This window comes from Primulina eburnea, chromosome 1 (genome assembly GCF_022965805.1).
Source record: "Primulina eburnea isolate SZY01 chromosome 1, ASM2296580v1, whole genome shotgun sequence".
NCBI lineage: Eukaryota > Viridiplantae > Streptophyta > Magnoliopsida > Lamiales > Gesneriaceae > Primulina > Primulina eburnea.
Window position 1 is genome coordinate 11,752,975 of NC_133101.1, and position 22,064 is coordinate 11,775,038.

At 36.0% G+C, this 22,064-nt stretch overlaps 1 protein-coding gene across 5 annotated transcripts; it reads left to right on the top strand.

Annotated features, from left to right (window-relative positions):
• Window positions 1–3,113: 3,113 nt before the first annotated feature.
• LOC140827734 (transcription factor MYB3R-1-like) lies at window positions 3,114–20,040 on the top strand. Of its 5 annotated transcripts, none has more exons than XM_073190535.1 (14): window positions 3,114–3,383; window positions 3,458–3,503; window positions 4,384–4,598; window positions 4,835–4,892; window positions 5,687–5,744; window positions 6,531–6,625; window positions 6,763–6,866; window positions 7,175–7,303; window positions 7,440–9,228; window positions 9,468–9,802; window positions 9,919–10,033; window positions 10,114–10,332; window positions 15,489–15,675; window positions 19,786–20,040. In XM_073190535.1, exons 3-13 carry the CDS (start codon window positions 4,522–4,524, stop codon window positions 15,666–15,668), a joined length of 3,159 nt encoding a protein of 1,052 aa, XP_073046636.1. In that variant the 5' UTR covers window positions 3,114–3,383; window positions 3,458–3,503; window positions 4,384–4,521; the 3' UTR covers window positions 15,669–15,675; window positions 19,786–20,040. The 5 variants fall into 5 exon arrangements, with proteins under 5 accessions (XP_073046636.1, XP_073046654.1, XP_073046645.1 ...); XM_073190553.1 differs by having other exon boundaries at window positions 4,838–4,892; XM_073190544.1 differs by having other exon boundaries at window positions 3,458–3,492.
• Window positions 20,041–22,064: the final 2,024 nt, after the last annotated feature.

Sequence of the window (22,064 nt, forward strand, 5' to 3'; positions counted from 1 at the left end):
CTACGGAAGCCAATAGAAAATGAGAGAAGCATCTATTCAGGAAACAAGATGTCTTCGCATGTGGAGGCTATTGGAACTTGCTGCCTAATATTGAATAGTGGTTATATTTTAAAATTGGAAAAGAACTTTTACGTTCCTAGATTTTCTAGGAATTTAATTTCAGTTTCAAAACTTGTACCCCTTGGTTATTCATTTCAGTTTTTGGATAAATCAATAAATTTGTTTATAAATCAAATCTTATTGGAAATGGTACAATAGTTGATGGTCTTTTCTCTATTTCTTTACAAAATAATAACACCACTATGCATGTTCAAGGAGGTATTAAAAGATGTGTTATAAACGAAGATTCTTCTATATTGTGGCACATGAGATTGAGACACATCTCCATAGAGAGAATTAAAAGATTAGTAAATGATGGAGTACTTAGTACTTTAGATTTTACTGATTTTGAGACTTGTGTGGACTGCATTAAGGGAAAGCAGACCAATAAGTCTAAAAAGGGTGGCAAGAGGAGTACAGAAATATTAGAAATCATACATTCAGATATTTGTTGTCCAGATATGGACATGCAAAGTCCGAAATACTTCATCTCCTTCATTGATGATTATTCACGATACATGTATATCTACATGCTTCATAATAAAAACGAAGCACTAGAAACCTTTAAGGCTTTTAAGGCTGAAGTGGAGAAGTAATGTGGAATACATATTAAGATCGTGAGAACTAATAGAGGTGGAGAATATTACGGTAGATACACTAAGAATGGACAGGCACCTGGTCCATTTTCGAAGTTTCTCCAAGAACATGGGAATGTTGCCCAATATACTATGTCTGGTTCTCCGGACCAAAATGGTGTAGCTGAAAGGAGAAACTGATTGGACATGGTGAGGAGCATGTTTAGTAGCTCCAAACTTCCTAAATACTTGTGGACTGAAGCTCTTAAGACAGCTGTGTATATATTAAACCGAGTTCCAACTAAGGCTGTCCCAAAGACGCCATTTGAGCTATTTAAAGGTTGGAAACCGAGTTTGCAACATATAAGCGTGTGAGGTTGTCCTTCTGAATTAAGAGTTTACAACCCACATGAAAAGAAACTAGACCCAACAACTATAAGTGGATATTTCATTGGTTATGCCAAAAAATCCAAAGGGTACAGATTCTATTGTCCATCTCACAACACTAGAATTGTGGAATCAAGAAATGCAAAATTTCTTGAGAATGATTTGATTAGTGAGAATGATCATTCAAATGTCATAGTTCTTGAGAAAGATCACATTAATTCACAACCCTCTTATGCAAATGATAGATTTGTCGTTATTCACACCCCTCAAGAACAAATGGGTGTTAGGCAACCGATTACTGAAGTTCCACAAATCGCTGATGAAAATCCAGTAGATCAAGTTGTTAATGAAGAACAACAAGAAATCGTTGATCAACCAAACAACCTAAGGAGATCTACTAGAATAAGAAGATCAGCTATATCTAGTGATTATGTTGTGTATTTACAAGAATCGGACTTTAACATCGGAGCCGAAAATGATCCTGAAACGTTTTCACAAGCCATGAGTTGTAATGAGTCAAAACTATGGTTTAATGCTATGAAAGAAGAGATGAATTCTATGGCAGTTAATGGAGTTTGGGATCTTGTTCAGTTGCCTGATGGTGTAAAAGTAATTGGATGTAAACGGGTCTTCTCGGGCTTCTTGGTTTTCGGTTGTGGAGGCATAAAGAATGCTGAACACATACCTTCATTTTAAGGTTGTGTGCACAAGCTCGATTGCTTATGAGGGACCGCTTATCTAATTTTGTCACCGACAAAAGGACGAATTTTATGTTACACAGATTTAGAAAAAAAATGTTTAGGAATATGGTATGATAATGGATTGGTATTTGGTTCGTCATGACGATCATTCAGAGTGTTATGAAGTTGTTCAATAAGGTATATCAATGTAATTATTTAAATTTATTTACATACTGTAATATATAATATATAGATATGACTAATTCTAAATAAATAATTTTTTAATAAATGAAAAAAATAGATATTTTGGTTAAATTTCACTATAAATTACCTGAAAATTTGGGTGAACACGTCTAGCTGATCAGTCAATCCGGGTGATCAGTCAATCCGGGTGAACACGTCTCTCTGGGAGAACAAGTCAATCCAGTGAACACGCCACTGTAGGAGAATAAGTCAATTCGGTTGAACACGTCTCTTCAGGAAGACATGTCAATACGAGTGAACACGCCACTCTAGGAGAACATGCCCTCCTTTTGCGTCCAAACCAATGAATTTTGAGGTTGTCACTTGCGTCACGAAATGAGGTAAGAGGCGCCGGAAGATGCCCGACGAAAATCCTTCAACGCCCAAGTCAACGATCACCTCAAAATATATACCCACAAAAACTAGAAGCTTTTGAGCAAAAATTGAGATATATCTTGAATACCCATTTATAAAATTTTCAAGGACTTAACGGGCATTCACTCAAGTTTACTGACTTTTAGCCTATAATGATTTAAATCTAAACAAAACCCAATATAACTCAGACAGATTTCAAATAAATAAAATTAAATTGAATTATAAGACACCCCACGAGCATCTATATGTATTAATTAGACCATTAACAAAATAATGGTCTAATTTATCATTTTATTATTCTTTTTTACTCTTTTTCTAAATTTGCCAATATTCATTTGTCCACATATTTCTAGGATAAATATTTCTTAATACTACCTTATTTAACCAATCTATATTATGTCTTCTCTAATTTTTAATATTGAAATCAGAATGTTCCACAGTTTTTAGATTGATTGATTTAATAGATTAAATGAAAAATATATGATACAGTGATAATAAATTTTTTTAAAAATTGAGAATATAATTATTTTTACTTTAATATTCAAGGAAAAATACTTGGTAAATGCATAATAAATATATTTGCTTTTCAAATAAAATTATTATTATTATTATTAACTTGTAAATGTGGTAAAGGGGCAGGTTCAAGATTTCACGTGGCACACTAACAGCCGTTGATATTGAAAAAGTTGCTCGCTCTTTAACAGTTTGAAATTCTACTTCACTCATATTTGAATTCTTTGACCGTTTATTTAATCTCTGTTTTTTATTCTCTCCAGAAACACACCGTTCACACACTTGTCTTCGTACTTGGAAGCACACTGCATGCTTGTCTCTGTCTAAATTCGACATTGGATTTGCAGAGGTGTGTGTGGAGCATCGTTCTCTTGGATCTGCAGATGCTGTTTGAAGCGATCGCCTCCGGAAGCGCATCTATTTCGAGTTTCTAACTCGGTCGATTGTGATCCGTCGAGCTAGGTTTGGTGAAATTGAATCCTGATTGGAGCTTTTTATTGTTCAATAAAAGGTATGAAATCTGGATTTCTTAAGTTTGATTGTGATTCACACAGATGAAAACGATCAATTTTGTCCCATTTTCAGCGATTTCTCCGGCATTTGAGGACCTTTGGACACAGGTGTGCTTAAGGTCAGGTTATCTTCCTTTCACCCTATGTTTTGAGTCGGTTTATGTTGTTTTATCATGATTTCACTTTTCCTTTTCGGTCTGCGACCTAGAGGCAAAATTAAAGCTTCCAATCCGAGATTTTGTATCAATAAATAGTGTAGGTGTGTATAATATACAAACTGGGAAATTTTTTGTTGAATTGGTTTCAAAGTTTCGAGTTTCATCCTGCCGTCCATTTGTGCATTTTGGCTACTTCGACTTTAATTGTTCCAAATCCATCAATCGGGTTAATTGCTGTTAAGAAAATCAAATAAACAATTTCTGAATTTCATGGGCCCGCCCTGAACCACGTACTGCTATCGAGAATATAAATGTATTCATAAAGGGGCATGGAAATAGTACCTTTTGAGGTGGGATTTGTCATTTGAGGGGTTAAAGTGTTTTTGGATGTTGGTGTTCTGGAGCCAGGGCAAGACGTTGTATTTGCTCAATTTATAATTGATTGCAAAGGATGGGTAGATAGTGGAAGACGCTGGTAATAATGCTTTGAAAAGCATATTGAAAATTGTACTGTGAAGCATGAAATTCTAATTATATGTGAGAAACGGTGTTTGGAGAAGAAACTGCCACAGTTTTTGGAGAAGAAACTGTTGTGGCAGTTTCCCACATTCTAATGTTGTCAATAGAATTAGGGTTAAATTAATGTTTTGATTTTTTGACATACCAATGGGGACCATTCAGTTATGCTCTCATCCTTACTTGCTTTTCCTGAAGTAATATGCCTGGATTAAGTATGAATAAGAGGATAATGCCTACTGATTTCTTCCAATCATTATGGTATCTAATGTTTTGGTTTTAACATTCTGACTTGTCTCTTATTTGATTTTTGTCTATCATGAAGCCTTTGACTTCATCCTTGATTGTTATATCCCCTACCTCATTGTTGGGTAGTATATAATGATCTGGGAGAGACAATTTGGAGAAAATTGCCTTCTCGTGGAAATTGGCGTGTATAAATCTGCGTATCTGTGAAGCAAATATGGAAAGTGATATGACAAGCACCACAACTCCAGATGGTTCAAGAACTGGTCAGCAAAGATCTCGACCTTTACATGGGTAACAAAGAGTTTTTTTTGGTTTGCTTAAATTACTTTTACAATTCATATGTTTCTGGGTTCTTCTGATGCGTTTTGATTGTAGCAGTGTTTGTTAACCTGTTTACTTTCTTTTGAGCATTTTTTGGGTTGATGTTGTCATTATTTCCAAAAAGTCCAGATTCTTTTTGGGGTATGATTCACTAACACAGAAAATTGAATTGCATTTAGCTGTTTTGACTTTTGCATAATTTTTAGCAGGAGGACAAGTGGTCCTACAAGGCGTTCCACAAAGGGACAGTGGACTGCAGAAGAGGTCAGTTAGATTCTTTGTTGGTAATATGAACGTATCTGTCCATATCAGCAGTCTTTCCAGGATTTATTTTGTATGCATATATTTTGAAAATAGGAACTTATATATGATGTCCTTTTTTTGTTGTTGTTGTGTTGACGTATATATTTTTTCTGTGTAAATTGCAAGTCCCGCAGTACATTGCTTTCTTAATTTTATCTGGGTAAAAACCAGGAAACTTGACGAAGGTTGTTCTCAATATGTGTTGTCGCAATCCGTTTCAATTTTTTTTCTGGAGTAGAAGGGTCTACAATTTCTTGGTTTCTACCCAATGTGATGATGTTTCTGAGAATTGAATTAATAACTACTTGTCTCCTAATTGGGCTGGTAACTTTTTGGCATGCCTCAAATTGAATCTTGTTTAAATTTCCATTAGTGATGAATTGTGAAAACCTTGTATTTTATCATGGTTGAGGAGAGTTCTGAACAAACAACATGATCCATGTGTGGAAGAGTTGCACAATTTCACGATAACTCACAGAAAACAAATGAATACTATCTTTGAAGAGTTTTTGGCTGTTATAGTTATGAATAGACATTTAGGATCTAAGGTTAAGCATGAATTGTTTGGTTTGTAGCTTTAATTGTACTCAATAGCATTTGATAAAGTTCATTTTTATGTTTTGATTGCATTCAGTTGTAACAATATACACTGATATAATTTTAAATAGTGTGTGGGGTCCTTTTTAACATCTGCACTTTTGTCTATTGTTTAAAATTTGTGATCCTATATATCGTTTTTCCCCTTATTTTTACAGGATGAAGTATTGTGTGTTGCTGTTCAACGTTTCAAAGGAAAAAACTGGAAAAAAATAGGTAGGAAAAAAAGAAAATTGCAAATGGTGCCTTTCGTCATTTAGTACTGATCTGACTAGAAATTTGTTCGAATATCCTACGGTTTTCTGGAGTCCCAAATCCTTGTCAACTTAACTTGCAATTATTATATAGTTTATAAATATTTTAGAACAGCCTCCCTATAAATTGAACTTTCCGGCAAAATACAACTCAAAAATATGCATACTATAAGTCTATCCCCATAACAGTATTGCATATCCCCAAAAGTAGCGTATGTCAGCAAATCAAAGGATAATCAACATTATTAGCAAGAGTATTTGTACTTAAATTGTTGCTTAAACGACTCCTATATCCAACCTACACTTCCAACTCGACTCTGTCTGTTCTACTGCTTAGACCTCTCTTAACCGTTCCTTTCAGCTGTTTCAAGTTTCAATAGAAACGTCCTCACATGAACGTGCAGCACACATATACAAGTATAACATCTTCAAACATAATAAGATAAACATGAAATGAAAGAGTAATTATGCCAAGCGTAAAATTTTACTCCCTGAAATGATGTCGGAGTAACAATTCCCTTGGCATTAATCCTAAACATCCATGAAATTCTTTTGTGTGGTCTATTTTGTTATTTCGACTTTATAGAAAAGTCAAGTGTATTCTAATTAAGGCCTTAATTAGAGTTTTCTCCTATATCTTTTTACTCGCCCTTTTTTTGTATGGGTTTGACTTGATTACATATTCATTCCTGTATTTTAAGAGTTGGCATAGTTGAGGTGTTGACAATATGACATGAACCGTATGTAGCGGAATGTTTCAAGGATCGGACAGATGTACAGTGCTTACATAGGTGGCAGAAGGTTCTTAATCCAGAACTTGTCAAAGGTCCATGGTCAAAAGAGGTTAGGCACTTTTTATTTTCTTCCTTCTGGATTTGGCTCGCTGCTCTCACCCTCGGTTGATGGTAACTCTCTCATTTGTGTTGGCTACTTGAATATTTCATGAGAGCCCATCTAATACTTCTTTTAATATCTGATAGGAGGATGAAACCATGATTGAGTTAGTGAATACATATGGTCCAAAAAAGTGGTCTACCATTGCACAGCATCTCCCTGGACGGATTGGGAAACAATGTCGGGAAAGGTAAACTTGTAGGAGTTTATCTTGATCTTTAGAGTTTCCCCTTGATGTTTATATAAATATTTCATTGTTAAAAGCACTTTCTATTTATATGCTTTCAAAGTTTATGAACAAAGCATGTATAAAAGTTTATGCTTCATTTCAGAATTAAATATTCAATCCATCCAGGTGCAAATTTTTTAATCTTGTCTATAAGCTTAGTAGACAATTTCATTGTATCTTGTTGTTTGTAAGCTGCAGTGTATGATTCCATTTCTTATATCTTCTCTCTGCAGTGCGTTTTATCTATTAATAATGTTCGTTTTTTGCAGATGGCACAATCATCTGAATCCTAACATAAACAAAGAAGCATGGACACAAGATGAGGAATTGGCTTTGATTCATGCGCACCAAATTTATGGAAATAAGTGGGCTGAGTTGACTAAGTTTTTACCTGGGAGGTACTTGATGCATGCTAATTACAAGAAAAATAATGTTATGCTGTTATCGAATACGAGCTTTCATATGTTAATTACCAATATATCATTTATATATTCTATTTATTACTCCTCAAGAGAGGTCTGTGTGTGCTATCAGGACTGACAATGCAATTAAAAATCATTGGAATAGCTCTGTCAAGAAAAAGATAGACATATATATGGCATCAGGGTTACTTTCACAGCTCCAAGGTCCACCTCTTGTTACCAATGCACACAAATCTGCAGCATCGTCTTCGTCCAAAGCACAACAGAGTAGTGAAGACGGTAGTGTTGTTAGAGATGGAGTAGAATTGGAAGAAGTTTCTGAGTGTAGTCAAGCTTCAATTATGGCTGGTTTGTCTCAATGCACAAATCATGTGGTTGATTCAACAATAGAACTTAATAGAGGGAATGGCAGAGTTACTGAAGAATCCAGCGCAGCGCCATGTTCTGAAGATTATCGTCCTGCGATTCATGAAGTTTCATATTCCATACCAGAAGTTCCTTGCGAGTTTGGTAGTTCTTCTAAGTTCCTTGAACAAGTTTTATCTTTAGACTGGACGACATTTGCTGGAAAAGATTTTCAGTTAAATCCAAATGAGCTGCTTGACATGTCTTTGTTGGATCTGGGGCAAGAATCATCTAAACAATTCCTGTCATCTTTGAGTGTCATGGAAAACCATGAAACAGTACCCTTTCCGCCAGAGACTCCTATTGGTGGACCAACATCGATGGAAAACACAATGGAGAATTCTGCTTTTCATAATTTTGTAGCTGATTCAGATTGTAGAATGGTTTACCCTGACGTGGGCCTTGATGGATACTGTCCCTTAGAAAATGCAATTTCCCATATCGATGGAGCTTCAGAGCCATTGGTTCACCACTCTTTGAATTTTCAGATTCCTGAGGTTGGGAACTTTACTTCACAGTCTTGTTATATGCCATCTGATATGCTTGGAATCTCATATAGTCAACCTCTACCTGTTCCTACTCACCTTCCTTCTGATGATGGTTCACTTATGTTTGATATGAAGTCAAATCAGCATAACTATTTTTCGATCAGTCATACAGCACAAGAATCTCTTTTACCTTGCACGAATGAAGGTTTTACAAATGCAAAATATTCTAATTGCTCTCCCAGCGAAGATATGTCCAATCAGACAGCAGGATTGTCAACAGTAGTTCCAGCCAATGATTTTGTTTTGGCACCATCAAATGATTCTGAAAATTTTTCTTCCGGGGACAAAGATTCTGCTGCAACCAATGAACAAAAGGACTCGAGAGCTTTATTTTATGAGCCTCCTCGTTTTCCAAGCCTAGATATACCTTTCTTTAGTTGTGATCTTATACAGTCTGGAAGTGACATGCATCAAGAGTACAGTCCACTTGGCATTCGCCAACTAATGATATCTTCTATGACTCCATTCAAACTATGGGATTCCCCGACAAGAGACGATAGTCCACGTGCTGTTCTGAAAAGTGCCGCCAAATCTTTTACCACAACACCATCAATACTGAAAAAAAGACACCGTGATTTGTTATCTCCTTTGTCTGAACAGAGAGGTGAAAAGAAGCTTGGAGGTGATTCAAACCAAGAGTCGTTCTCCAACCTGACCAATGATTTTTCCCGGTTAGAGGTCATGTTTGATTCGTGTGTAAACCATAGACAACCATTGACAGACACATCTTCAAACAACAACAAAAACATCGAAACATCATATGTAGGAAAAGAAAACGTGGCTCCAGCTTGTGAAAAGGTAAAAAAGGAAATTAACGAAATGAATGTTGTTTCAGATAGCACAATGCGGCAGAAAGCATTACATATCATCGATTTTAAAAAGGTAACCGAACAGACTTCTATCACAGAAGTCAAAACCAAGGCCGGAGGCAATGAAACAGTGGAATCGGTTAGTGCCTCATTTTTTCCCTTGAAAGGTGTGCGGAGGGTCTTTGTGTGGTGTCTGAATCTTGCAAATCCAAATAGTTGCTGCTTTCTTCGATAATTTGGGCTCTCGATTTGATACTGTTATATATAGTTTGTTGCTAGTGCATGGCTTTTTTTGGGTTCCTAAGTGTTTTTTTGTAAAGTTTCTAAAGTTTGATTTTAAAGTTAACTTAAATCATGATCACTTTTCCATTTTGACAGAAAAGAGAGTTCTCTGGAATCTTTGTTGAACATGATATAAATGACATGCACCTCTTTTCTCCTGACCGCTTCGGCTGTATGAGTGACAGATCAATTGGTCCAAGTGCTAGATCTCTAGGAAATCAGTATCCTAGAAGACTAGATGCTGTACCAAAACATGGAGCTATTTTATCTTCATCTGAAACTCCGTCTTTGTCTGTTGTTTGTTCTCCTCGGCTGCTTGCAAAGAATGATAGGACTACTGTGGTCATAACTACGGCTGTTCAATCCACGAGTCCTTCAGAGAAGAAAGTTGAAAGTTCTGGCAAGGGTTTAATTGTTGAAAACAATAACCTGTAAGATGAGTTACATTTCCTGTTTTATTCTGTTCTATTTTTGTGCTTGGTACTTCATTGTGTACCATTTGTTTTTTATTGGCCATGGTGTCATAGAGTGTTTTTATTTCCTTTAGATATGTAGACACCCCATTCAAGAGGAGTATAGAATCTCCTTTGGCATGGAAATCCCCTTGGTTTATCAACAGTTTTGTGCCAGGGCCCAGAGTTGATACAGACATAACAATTGAGGTTAGAAGATATTCTTTCCGTCAAATTTTTAATTTTAATTTTTAAAAATATTTCAGCTCTCATATTTGGAAGTTTTGTAGGACATCGGGTACTTTTTAAGCCCAGGTGACAGAAGTTACGATGCCATTGGATTAATGAAGCAATTAGGAGAGCACACAGCTGGTGCATTCGCTGATGCTCAGGAGGTTTTGGGAAATGAAACTCCAGAAACAATATTGAAAGCAAAATGCGCAGAGAAGGAGAACCAAAATGTAAACTGTCAGGCAGAGCATCATCCCGTTTCAGCTTCAACTTTTCTGGTACACTTGCTAAGGACTGTTTTGAGAAACTTCCTTTTTTCTCTTTGTTTTCTACTTCAACTTGGTGTTTGTATTATCTGTGGGCGGTAAGCCATCATGTTTTTTTGCCTGGTCAAAGAACAGGGGACCGGACTGGAGCGATAGTTCCGCCACCCCCCACACCTGACACAAGCACACCTGGTCCCAAGCTCAATTAATTTGCATTAAATAGATATTAAATTTTATTTTTCCAGTGGAAGTTAAATATTATATCCACTTAATGAGTATTACAAGAGTTTTTCCATAGGAAATGATCAAGCTGTAAGGTGTGTTTAACATAAAAGTGCAAAAACATTAAATTTGTGTGCATAAGATTTAGGTGTTGTGTGTCGGTGTTGTCAACACCGTTAACAACATGCAGCGGAATGTACTATTTATCACACACATAAACTTTGATAACCAAAATAAGACAGATTAAATTATGTACAATTGTGAATACTTGTACAATGTCTCGGGGAAAAATAATCGCTAGAAAACTTGTAAATCGTTTACAGAACCCAATACTAGTAACACGTATAAAAAACATAGTCCTTGACAACCCAAGGAAATAAAGTGCATCTAAAATACACCGAATAAAATCACAGATGCAGATATTATGTTGCTTAAAACAGAAACCTCCAAGAACTCTTCAACCAACACTCCACACTCCACACAAGTGTTGTTCTTCGAGTGTCTTCAACACGGATCAGCAACACAGCAAATCAATATCTTGATCACGAAAAACCTTCTGATCAACAATCTTCAGCACTCACTATTTTCTTTCTCCGTCGAAAAACCACACTGCGCGACCGTCCTAGCTCTCTATATTTATATCATTTATTTGACCTACAGTTCATTCCATAAAAGAGTCCTATAATATATGGAAACAAGAGTTTCATTAGTAATAAAACTCTTTTAATCAAGGATAAACTACCTAGGGATAAATACGAAATAGAACAAATCCTATATCATCTAAAGACAAATCTCATAGTCTAGAAATGTCAAACTCTAAATTGATATCATCAATATAGTATAATAATTAAGGAATAATATATTCCTTTCAATCTCTTCCGTTTTGCCTTTCTGGGCAAAACACCCAAAAATGATAATCTTGTTTATCCTGTTAAGCTCCCTCTGAGTTAGAGTTTATCTTCCCTTGAATTAAATGTGTTAGAGCAGTGTTGTGACGTTGGTGATGTTGACAGTGTTGTTAACACGAACCTATAACACTTGAAGACATAAGAAAGAAAAATTCATATCACTGGAATGCTAACATATTACACCGGCATTAAACCATCACACGCAAAATAGCATCACAGACTACATATCATCTTTATCAATTCTTGATCTCCATCTGTATCCGTGAGCTCGTCTATCTCATCAGCTCCTCCAGTCACTTCAACATCAATATCATCCATTTTCATTTTCATGTTTGGTTCATACTCCTTTTTTTTGACCAGAATGAACGTCGACCTCCAAAAGTAGCCAGCAACTTGTTCTTCATAAAAAACGATGAGTTCCTTGGCATTTTGGATCTGCTTAAGGCCAAAATCGATCTGAGCCTGTAAATGAGAGGTAGATAGCATAAATAATCCATCAGAAGTTGGAGTGGATGAGGATGGCAACGTCGGTCACAGACCAGGGAAGATCTAGTTTCCTGTTCCCTTTGAAGTATGCTAGCGCAATCTTTAGTGTCTCGCCCATATCAGAGAGAGACTCATCAATGTCCTTTGACGAATCCGTGAGATTCCAGAATCCCATAGATCAGGGACGGAAATGGAAACTTGGTTGATTTCAATCCGCCCACCGTGAATTGTATAACAGTCTTGAACACCGGTTTCCCAAAATTGAAAGGACGTCCCGTACCAATAGCAAATAGGACAAGGGCTTGTAGCCTGGTAACTACAGTTGTATTGGAGGAGAGAGTCCAGTTATGGACAGCTGTCTTATGCAAGACAGAATAAAAGGTCAGATTTGCTGCAGAGAGATGCTTGGGGCGACTTGGAAATTGTGTGATCGGCCCATCGGTGGGAACAAAGGTGATGTCATTAATGTCTGTAGTAATTTCATCCTCTTCATCAGATGGGGTGTTGTAGAATGTATTGATCACATCAGGAGAGAATTTGAAAATATTATCCCGCAGAAAATTCTCCCGAATTGGACTGACCGATCATCTCTTACACTTGAGATGAGATTGCATTAGAACTCCAGAACTGGTTTTCTAGCGTAGGGAAGCACGGCGCACATTGTTGCACCAATTCCTCGAGTTTTGAAAAAGACATTCAGATTTTGCCTTTATACGCTTCAATGTCAATGTTTCTTTCTTCAATGAATTCTCGATTCACACAAAGTGGCCATATTTTGTGGGGAAGCACGTACCCAAATCATAGTTGTCGGAATCAATGTTGTCCTCAGTGTTGATAGCATGAGCCTCAACATCAACAACGTCTTCATACGGCTCAATATCCGGATCTGAACTTTCTTCAGATCAGACTCGAAGTCGGAGTCGGAGTCAAAAGACGACTATAAGAGAAGTCAGGGCGATTATCTTGAAATTCTCTGAGCATTTCTTCATCAAGTTCTTCAACATCAGAGGTGATTTGATGTGAAAGAAACTAAGCCAGTGATTGTTCATCATCAGAGGAGTAAATAGGATCACTAGGACCTGAAACTTCATTTGGCTCAGCAGTGGACGATGATTGAACATCTGAGGATGATGTTGTGCTCTTCGCTGTAATCAATTCGAAGTCTTCATCATCAGAGTCATCTCCGGATGAGAAATCAGGATCCAAAAGATTTTCGGTGGAGGAAGAGAAGAGGCTTGAAACTTCTTGGAAGGCACAAAATTAGGGTCATACCCTGCCTGTCTCTTGGAACGTCTTGGTTGAGGAGGTACAGGAAAGACCCGATTCAATTCTTCGAAATCCGGCTGATTGTCGACATCAATTTTGTTACCGGGCTCTGTTGAGTGATGGTCTCAAGTGGCGTGGGGTTTTCAACAACCGCCCGTAGAGGGTTCATGTGGCGGTGTTGTGGGTGGTGTTTCCACATGTGACGGAACAACACTGCGGCCAGCCATTTCACTTTGAATATCCTGAGGGTCGTAGCCAGAGCCAGCCATCTGTGAATAGGAGACGGAGAGTATGGATTAATTGAGCGGAGAAAAGAAATGAATAAAGGGTAATATGCGAGAGGAAATTATCGAACTTGGAGCAAAGCATATTTTCAGTATTCACATTCACAAAACATAAATATCCAAGGATTCAACGGTAACAAGGACAAACATAGTACATCCCTGCCGGTTATAATAGATCATACGGGTTGCTAACGGTAACTTTTTCGAAATTAATTCTAATCCCTAATTGACGTTTTACCCTAACAGTTAACGGTAAAGTGCATTCAAATTAATGCAATGATATCCTCCTAATTCAGTTATAACGCCACATGGAATTAAACCACTGATGTATATGCAACCACATAAATTCAAAATCAAAAAAATCAAGGTTTTTTCAAATGATGTGTGTTAGACACTGATACTTCGCTGACCATAATTAATTCACGAAAAATCAAGATGCATGTCCTAATTATGCCTAAAATATGATGAAATATTATAACAATCAGGCATTGAACAAATTGTGGTATGTCTGAACTTGGTGTCAGCTGCATCTCTATATTTGAGTCAATCTTCCGTAAAATTTCTTTTGAATTAGTAACGGTAGCTCCCACACTATAAGAACGGTCTGTAATAGACTCCCCTAGATAACTTTTTCTATTACTATTTTGACCTAGAAATGGTAGCTCTCACACTAGAAGAACGGTAGCTTTTTCCATTTTCTCCTAAGCTATATTTTTATTATACTCTTTGTTGTTTTACTCATTTTCGCTTATATTTTCCAACTTCTATTTTCATATTGGACAAAATAATGATTTCCACGAACATGCTCAACTACTTGATGACTTGGATCGAGCATAAATCAATTTTCAATACTTGATTGGAAGTTTGACACTTAGCAGAGAATACCTTTCAGAAATCGCCGTTACTGTTTAGACTTTACACAAAAACATGATGAACGTGAGTGTGCATTATGTCTAGCATCCTATTAAAGATCATGCATGCTAGGTGTTGTCACAGGTGTTGTAACACCCACGACAACACGCATGAGTAATCGTTGTACTCACAAGATGAGAGACTTCCGAACATTGGGAAATCTCTCAAAATCTAAAGGTTTCGTGAATATATCAACTAGTTTCTTCTCAGTTCCAACAAATTCCATCCGAATTATACATTTTTCAACCAGTTTTTGATATAAATCATCAAAGATAATGCAATCTACATAAATTTGACAGATCAAAATCTCATGCTTCAATTTTTGTATAAAGAGGGTTTTATCGACTTCACCTCGTTTAAAGCCCAAATTTATCAAATAATCAGTCAACCAACCATACCTTGCTCGTGGAGTCTGTTTCAGTCCATAGAGAGCCTTCTTCAGGTTGTAAACATGGTCTAAGTTATGTGGATCTTCAAATACTTTTGGTTGACTTACGTAGGCTTCTTCATTCAAAATCCCATTTTAAATCGCATTTTTTACATCCATTTGATACAACTTAATGCGCATGTGGCATGCTATGGCAAGCAGCAGTCGGACAGACTCAATTTGGGCTACAAGAGCAAAGGTTTCATCAAAATCCACCCCCTCAATCTGTGTATACCGTGCTTTGTTTCTAATGACGTTAACTTCTTCATGAGTTTTGTTTTTGAAGATCCATTTAGTTCCGATTACATTTACAATTTTAGGTCTTGGAACTAAATCCTACACATCATTGCGAACAAACTGTTCAAGTTCTTCATGCATAGCATTGATACAAAAAATTCGCCTTTTTATGCATCATCAATATTTTTTGGTTCAACGTGTGACACGAAGCACGTGTGACTTACCTGAGAGTACACGGAGCTCATGCATACTAACCCAATCATCTTTCGGCAGTTGACTTTCTCCTTCTTCCTTGTTTGCACATCTTCATGTACTTCACCAATGATTTGTGATGATAGGTGATTCTTCTGAATTTTGCTGGGAATTTCTTTTCCACCATTGATAACCACATCATCTTCATTCTCATTATCCACTGTTTCTGTGCAGCTTAGTGGCGGTGTTGTGCTGGGTGTTGCAGCACTTGGCACGACACCAGCCTCAACACCAGTTCTGGTCAGTAACTCGCATGTGTCCAACAATCCTTCTACATCATCCTCCATTGTTTTGCTTGCCAGATCTGCAAGATCATCAAACACAACGTTAATGGTCGCCTGCTTCGCAGATTGAATACACGGTAAGCACGTCTGTTTGTAGAATATCTAATAAATAGACATTTGTGAATTTTGGAATCAAACTTTGCTAGATGAACTCGATCATTTAACACTTAAAATACATATCCAAAGATATGAAAATACTTAAGGTTTGGCCTCTTTCCCATGATAATCTCACATGATAATCTCATAAGAGGTCATAGTGGAACCACTCCTTAAATATACACGATTTGAGATATGATATATCATGTTCAGGGCCTCGGCCCAAAAACGTTTTGAGATATTTTTTGAACTCAGCATGACTCGGGCCATTTCTTGCAAGGTTCGATTTTCCTTTCAGCTATACTGTTTTGTTGAAGAGTCTTAGAGGCTGAAAATTCATGAGTTATTCATTTTTTATCACATAAAGACGCAATTTGAGAGTTTTCAAACTCCTTACCATGATCGGTTCTGATCTTACCAACAGTCAGATTATGCAAGTTTGCAATCCTAGTAAGCAGTTTTTTAAAAACATTAAACGAGTCTGATTTCTTTTTAAGAAAGCTTACCTAAGGAAAACTCGAGAAACCATCAACACTGACAAATGAGTATTTCTTACCACCCAGGCTCTCGATTTCCATTGGACCCATGAAATCCATATGCAGGAGTTCACACGTGTTGTCCAAAACTGTTGCAACACTTGATGTGGAACATGGTTTTGCTTTCCTTGTTGGCATGGTCCTCAAACGTATGCAGTTCCTGAGTTTAAATTTGCTATACCTTGTACAACATCATACTTACTAAGATACTTCAACGTCTTGAAGTTTGCATGACCCAATTTTTGATGCCATAAGTCGAGTTCGCTTACTTTGCTATTTCGGTAAGCGTGGCCTTCACCCACTTTGTAGCAGTTGTCCCACCGTCGAAATATCATATACCTGCAACGTTAGTATTTAATGACGTATAAATGATATTGCATTGAATTACAGCTTTGGGTACCCAAACTTTCTTCATGGGAGGTTTCTTGGCTGCTGTGTTGCGCTTGGTGTTGGGCAACACCTCGGGCAACACCCGATTTGCATGCCAGTTCATGTATTCATCTCTCAGTTTAAAACAAAAAGGTTTGATGGGACTTGATGTATGACAGTAGCGGCAAATAAAACGACGTTTTCTTTGTTTCGGCTTTTGAACTGAATCTGACTTCTTGGTTCGAAGAGTCTTCACCACAAAGTATCAGTCTTCGGAGGAATCAGAGTGACTTTCTTTTTCTTTGCAAAAACAGTAGATTGTGATCCAGAGTTGGAAGTTTCTTCATGTTCATATGTACTTTTTATGTATCCAAGACAAGCTCTACTGTCCTTTCCTATCATTAGCGTTGAATCAAGTTTTCTTGAACTCGAGTTGAATTTTGCAAGTTTTTTCGAGATTTTCTCAAGATCATCCTTGACTTTGCAAAGTTCAAGATCTTTTTTACTTGCACAACTTTAAGTCAATTTGAGATGATCGAATTTATCTTATTTCTTTTGATCCAATCTTCGCACAGCTCTTCATACATGTTCTGCATACTTTCTAAGGTGAGTTCATCAGAATCAACATCCTGGATTTCTTGATTGCTCGAGTTACCGTGAGTTTTAACATTGAGACACAAAGATTTTGAAGTGGTGTTGCGACCAGGTCTTGCAACACATGAGGCAACACCTAACTGGTTAACTTGTAGCTAGCATTTTTCCTTCAAAACATTAGACTAGGAAGAGTGATCTTCTCCTTTACCGGATCACGGTTCTTCTTCCGAGTCGTCATCACTCAAGGAGACTGTCATTCCTTTGTTCTTATGAAGTTTGTTGGCACATTCTTTTGCGTAATGGCCGAAACTAAAACATTTTTTGCACTGTACCGAATTGAGTCTTTTAAGATCTGGTCGAGCCATTAATTCATTCCTCGGTCTAAGATGTCCTTGAGAAAGTGCAAGTTTCTTATTCTTTCCAGAAACGACAGACGGATGTTTCGACGGTTGAATGGTTTTTTTTTTGTCTCTCGTCCTTTTTAGGTAATCACCGAATTTCTTCGTAATCGAAGAGATTGAATCTTCACATAGGTTAGTCTCATTTACTTCCTGAATTATTTCATCGAAGGAGTCGTTAGAAACTTGCAGTGCAACATCTTTCCCTTGTCTATTTTCTGTAAGTCTAGATTCATCCCGAATGTTCTGAGCGAGCTGATCAAATCTTCCAGGTTAAGCGTAGAGGTGTCCTTAGACTCGTCAATATCACAGATTTTGATGTTGAAGCGTTTTGGAATGGATCTCAAGACCTTGTTGATTAGGCTTTCATTCGACATAAGATCATCGATACTAAAGACTTCATTCGCAATATCACGCAGTCTTCGATCATATTCGTCAATAGTCTACATCAACACTAGGAGGTGACCAACCACCCAAAACTCATTGCCAAGCCCTTTCTTCAATGGATTTAATGTAAACTCTAATCTTGACTTTCCAAAGTGTGTAGTTGGATCCATCTAGAATCGGTGGTCGAAAAGCAGAGTTAACAGACAACACGTCCAACGTACTTTTGCATGTTATCAAGAAAATAACCAGAATCAACACTTAGTATATCGCATGTAAAGTGTGTTTAATTTAATAGTGCAAAAACACTAAATTTGTGTGTATCAGATTTAGGTGTTGTGTGTCGGTGTTGTCAACGCCGTTCATAACATACAACAGAATGTATTATTTATCATACACATAAACTTTGATAACCAAAATAAGACGGATTAAATTATGTACAAGTATTATGTCAGTGTTGTCAACATCGTTCATAACATGCAGTGGAATGTATTATTTGTCACACACAAACTTTGATAACCAGAATAAGACGGATTAAATTATGTACAAATATTCATGTACAATGTCTCATGGCAAAATAATCACTAGAAAACTTGTAAATCGTTTACAAAACCCAATACTAGTGACATGTATAAAAACTATATTCCTTGGCAACCCAATAAAATAAAGCTCATCTAAAATACACCAAATAAAATCACATATGCAGATGTTATGTTGCTTAAAAGAAAAACCGCCAAGAACTCTTCAACCAACATTCCACTCGAGTGTTGTTTTTCAAGTGTCTTCAACACGGATCAGCAACACAACAAAGCAATATCTTGATCTCAAAAAACCTTCTGATCAACAATCTTCAGCGTTCGCTATTTTCTTTCTCCGTCAAAAAACCACATTTTGCGACCGTCCCAGCTCTCTATATTTATATCATTTGACCTAGAGTTCATTCCATAAAAGAGTCCTACAATATATGGAAACAACAGTTTCATTAAGAATAAAACTCTTTTAATCAAGGACAAAATATCTAGGGATAAATAGCAAACTAGAACAAATCCTATTATATCTAATGTTAAAATTAAATCAAATCTCGTAATCTAAAAAGTTAAAACTCTAAATTGATCTTATCAATATAGTAGAATAATTGAGGAATAATATATTCCTTTCACAAGCCATTGTGTTACGTTTATGTAGGTCAATGGGCGGAGCAAGGGGCACTCAACAGATGGCTCCCCCTCAGAATTATAGATGTTATCTTGTTTTGCCCCTTCTAAGTTACCCAGTGAGTGTTACAAGGGTTTCTAATTGGGAAACCTTAATCGTAGTTAAAATCTTGAACTTTAGTCCAAGAATAAGCCATTCGCACATGAGGGTCTGGCAATGTCACTTAATTCACCTTACGTCTAGAGCCTAGAAACATGTAATCCCTGGTGTTGTTATATGGTATGGCTTGGTGATTATGATAGTTATAGCAGCAATCAGTTACAGAAACATATGTTGTGATAGTAAAGGATTTGAGAGTGTATTTACAAGTGTACCTTTTCTCGTTCATTGCATATTTTTGGTCAAAAATTATTTTGCCCTGTATACCAAGTTACTTTGAAAGCCAACCACTCCATATAAGTTGAGCATTATTAATTATCTGGTGCTTGTGTTTGAAATTGTTTCGTTCTGTGATGTTTGTGCATGCATTCCTTCCCCAATTTGGTGAGAAGCTTTACGTCACATCTTCCATCGAAAATTAAAAAGATATAGTTTTTCGTCTACGTTTCTCCAAATTGTCAAGTAAACCTATTTTTCTTCGAAAATTCCTTTGCAGGCGGAGAGACGAATACTTGATTTTAGTGAATGTGGAACACCTGGAAGATAAACTGGAAAAATCTCGAGCAGGTAATAGTTGTACAAGTCCCTGTTCTTGTTCTTATTTGGTGAAGAAAGGTGTTAGTAGAGTTAAGTGTAAAGCGATAATAACTACAATATGTAAGTGTAATCTTTGAGATTCAATTATTATATGGCGATGATACATAATGTGTAACATTTCATTTTAATTTATTATATGAATCATTTGTTGATATTCTACTGTATCAGACAGAACATAAGAAAGATAGAGGGTGAAATTTACCCAAATGTTTTGTGCTTGATTGTTGATTTGTATGAATTTGATTCAATTTATAAACATAAATGAATTGATCAGAATGTGTTCTAAAGAGAAGGTTGTTGGTTACTTTTGACTCTTTATTTCTCGGGGGTAAATATTTCTGAATATATGTAAATGAATTGCTCAAATTGTTTGATGGTAATTTTATTAAACCTAATTGGTGATATCAAAATCTGTGTAAATAAAAAATACGTTAATGACTAACCTCAAGTTTTTTCCAACTTTTATCGATCCACAACAACACATCGATGTGAATTTGTGATGTTTGTTTTGACATTAAAGTCCCAACAGAAGCTGAAGAGTACATATCAACTCGAGTTATTAAATAAAAATTGTGCCAGGAAAAAACCAAGTTAGATGGGTTCTTATGATAATATGGAAGTAGCTAAAAATTTGTAGGAAGATGGACTAATTGTAACGAACACCTGAACTATCGTAAAGTTTAAAAAATTGAAGTTGTTCAATTTCTATAAACTATAGTTTTTGGTAATACAACAAAACGTTCAATAGAAAAAAAAAATCTAAAAAGAGAAAAAAATATGGCGTGGGTATGTTGCATTGTAGCAAACCGTTCAAAGTTGCGTTAAATTTAAAGCAACACCGGAGAGAGCATTGCCTCTATTTGTCCCCATCGGAAATGCCCGTGCGATATCGTTTGCAGATTGTTCAATCATTGAGTTTCTGTCATTTTCGGTGTATTTTTATATATGATTTTTGTATGATTATCCCAAAGAATACTCTCGATATAGCATAAAATAAATCTTTTTTTCTTTTTTTTTTTTGGTGCTAATTTCGACTTCGAGCGACTCTGTTATTTTTTGTCAGATGATATATAGGATGGAACCATTGTGGGGCGTAATTGAGGATGTCATTTCGGCATTGGTCCACGTGAATGGACCAAGATTTTAACTTCTAATCAAACGAAACAATGCAAGTCTGTCAACTATATTCTCGTCGATCTGATACCAAAGAAACTAGAAAATTAAACTTAAAAACATTCGATTAGTGTGAAAGAAACTAAAAAGAATAATATTTGGCAAAAACTTATGCGAGACAGTCTCACGGATCGTATTTGTGAGACGAATCTCTTGTTTGAGTTATCCATGAAAAAATATTATTTTTTATGCTAATAGTATTATTTTTTATTATGAATATGGGTAGGATTGACCCGTCTCACAGATTAGGATCCGTGAGACGATTTCACATAAAACCCACTCATAGTATTTAGGTGACGTAAATACAAGATCATGCGATCGATACACCTCTTCAATTCTTTCCTTTAACTTAATTGTTTTGTTTCGCAAGCCTATCAAATTCCATTCCGTCAAGAATAAAGCATAATTTTTACAAGTTCTAATTAATTAAAGAAAAAACACTTTTAAATTATTTTTGTAATCATCACATTTTAGAGGAAGAATATTTGTAGATTTTTTAATGCATAAGTTATTGAAAATGTAGTGAATTAGCCCCATGAGAATGAAGAAGATATTTGTAACATTAGATATTTATTAATTTATGTCATCGAAAAGGAACCACCATTCATTGGATTTAGATATTTATTTATTATTATTTTTATTATTTAATTAAACTTTATCAAAGTTTCCTGGAACCATTTTTATGCCATATATACTCGTACCTGTACTAAAGCCAAAAAAATTGTCTTTTTGACAAGTCAATAATTAATTTTATTATCATCATCATTTGTTTAAAGATTATAAAATCGGACTCATGTTATTTTACCAAAAATTATAGTAAATGATAATAATAAAATTCTAATTTTATTTCATAAGATGGCCAAAAGCCAATACCAAGAAAATTTACATCATAATTTTGTTTTTTTTTTTTGGTTTTTTTTTTAATTCTTTTCACAAGTTTTAGTTTGTTTGATAGAATGAATTAATAGCTCATACATATTATATGTATAGTAACGAATAAAAAAT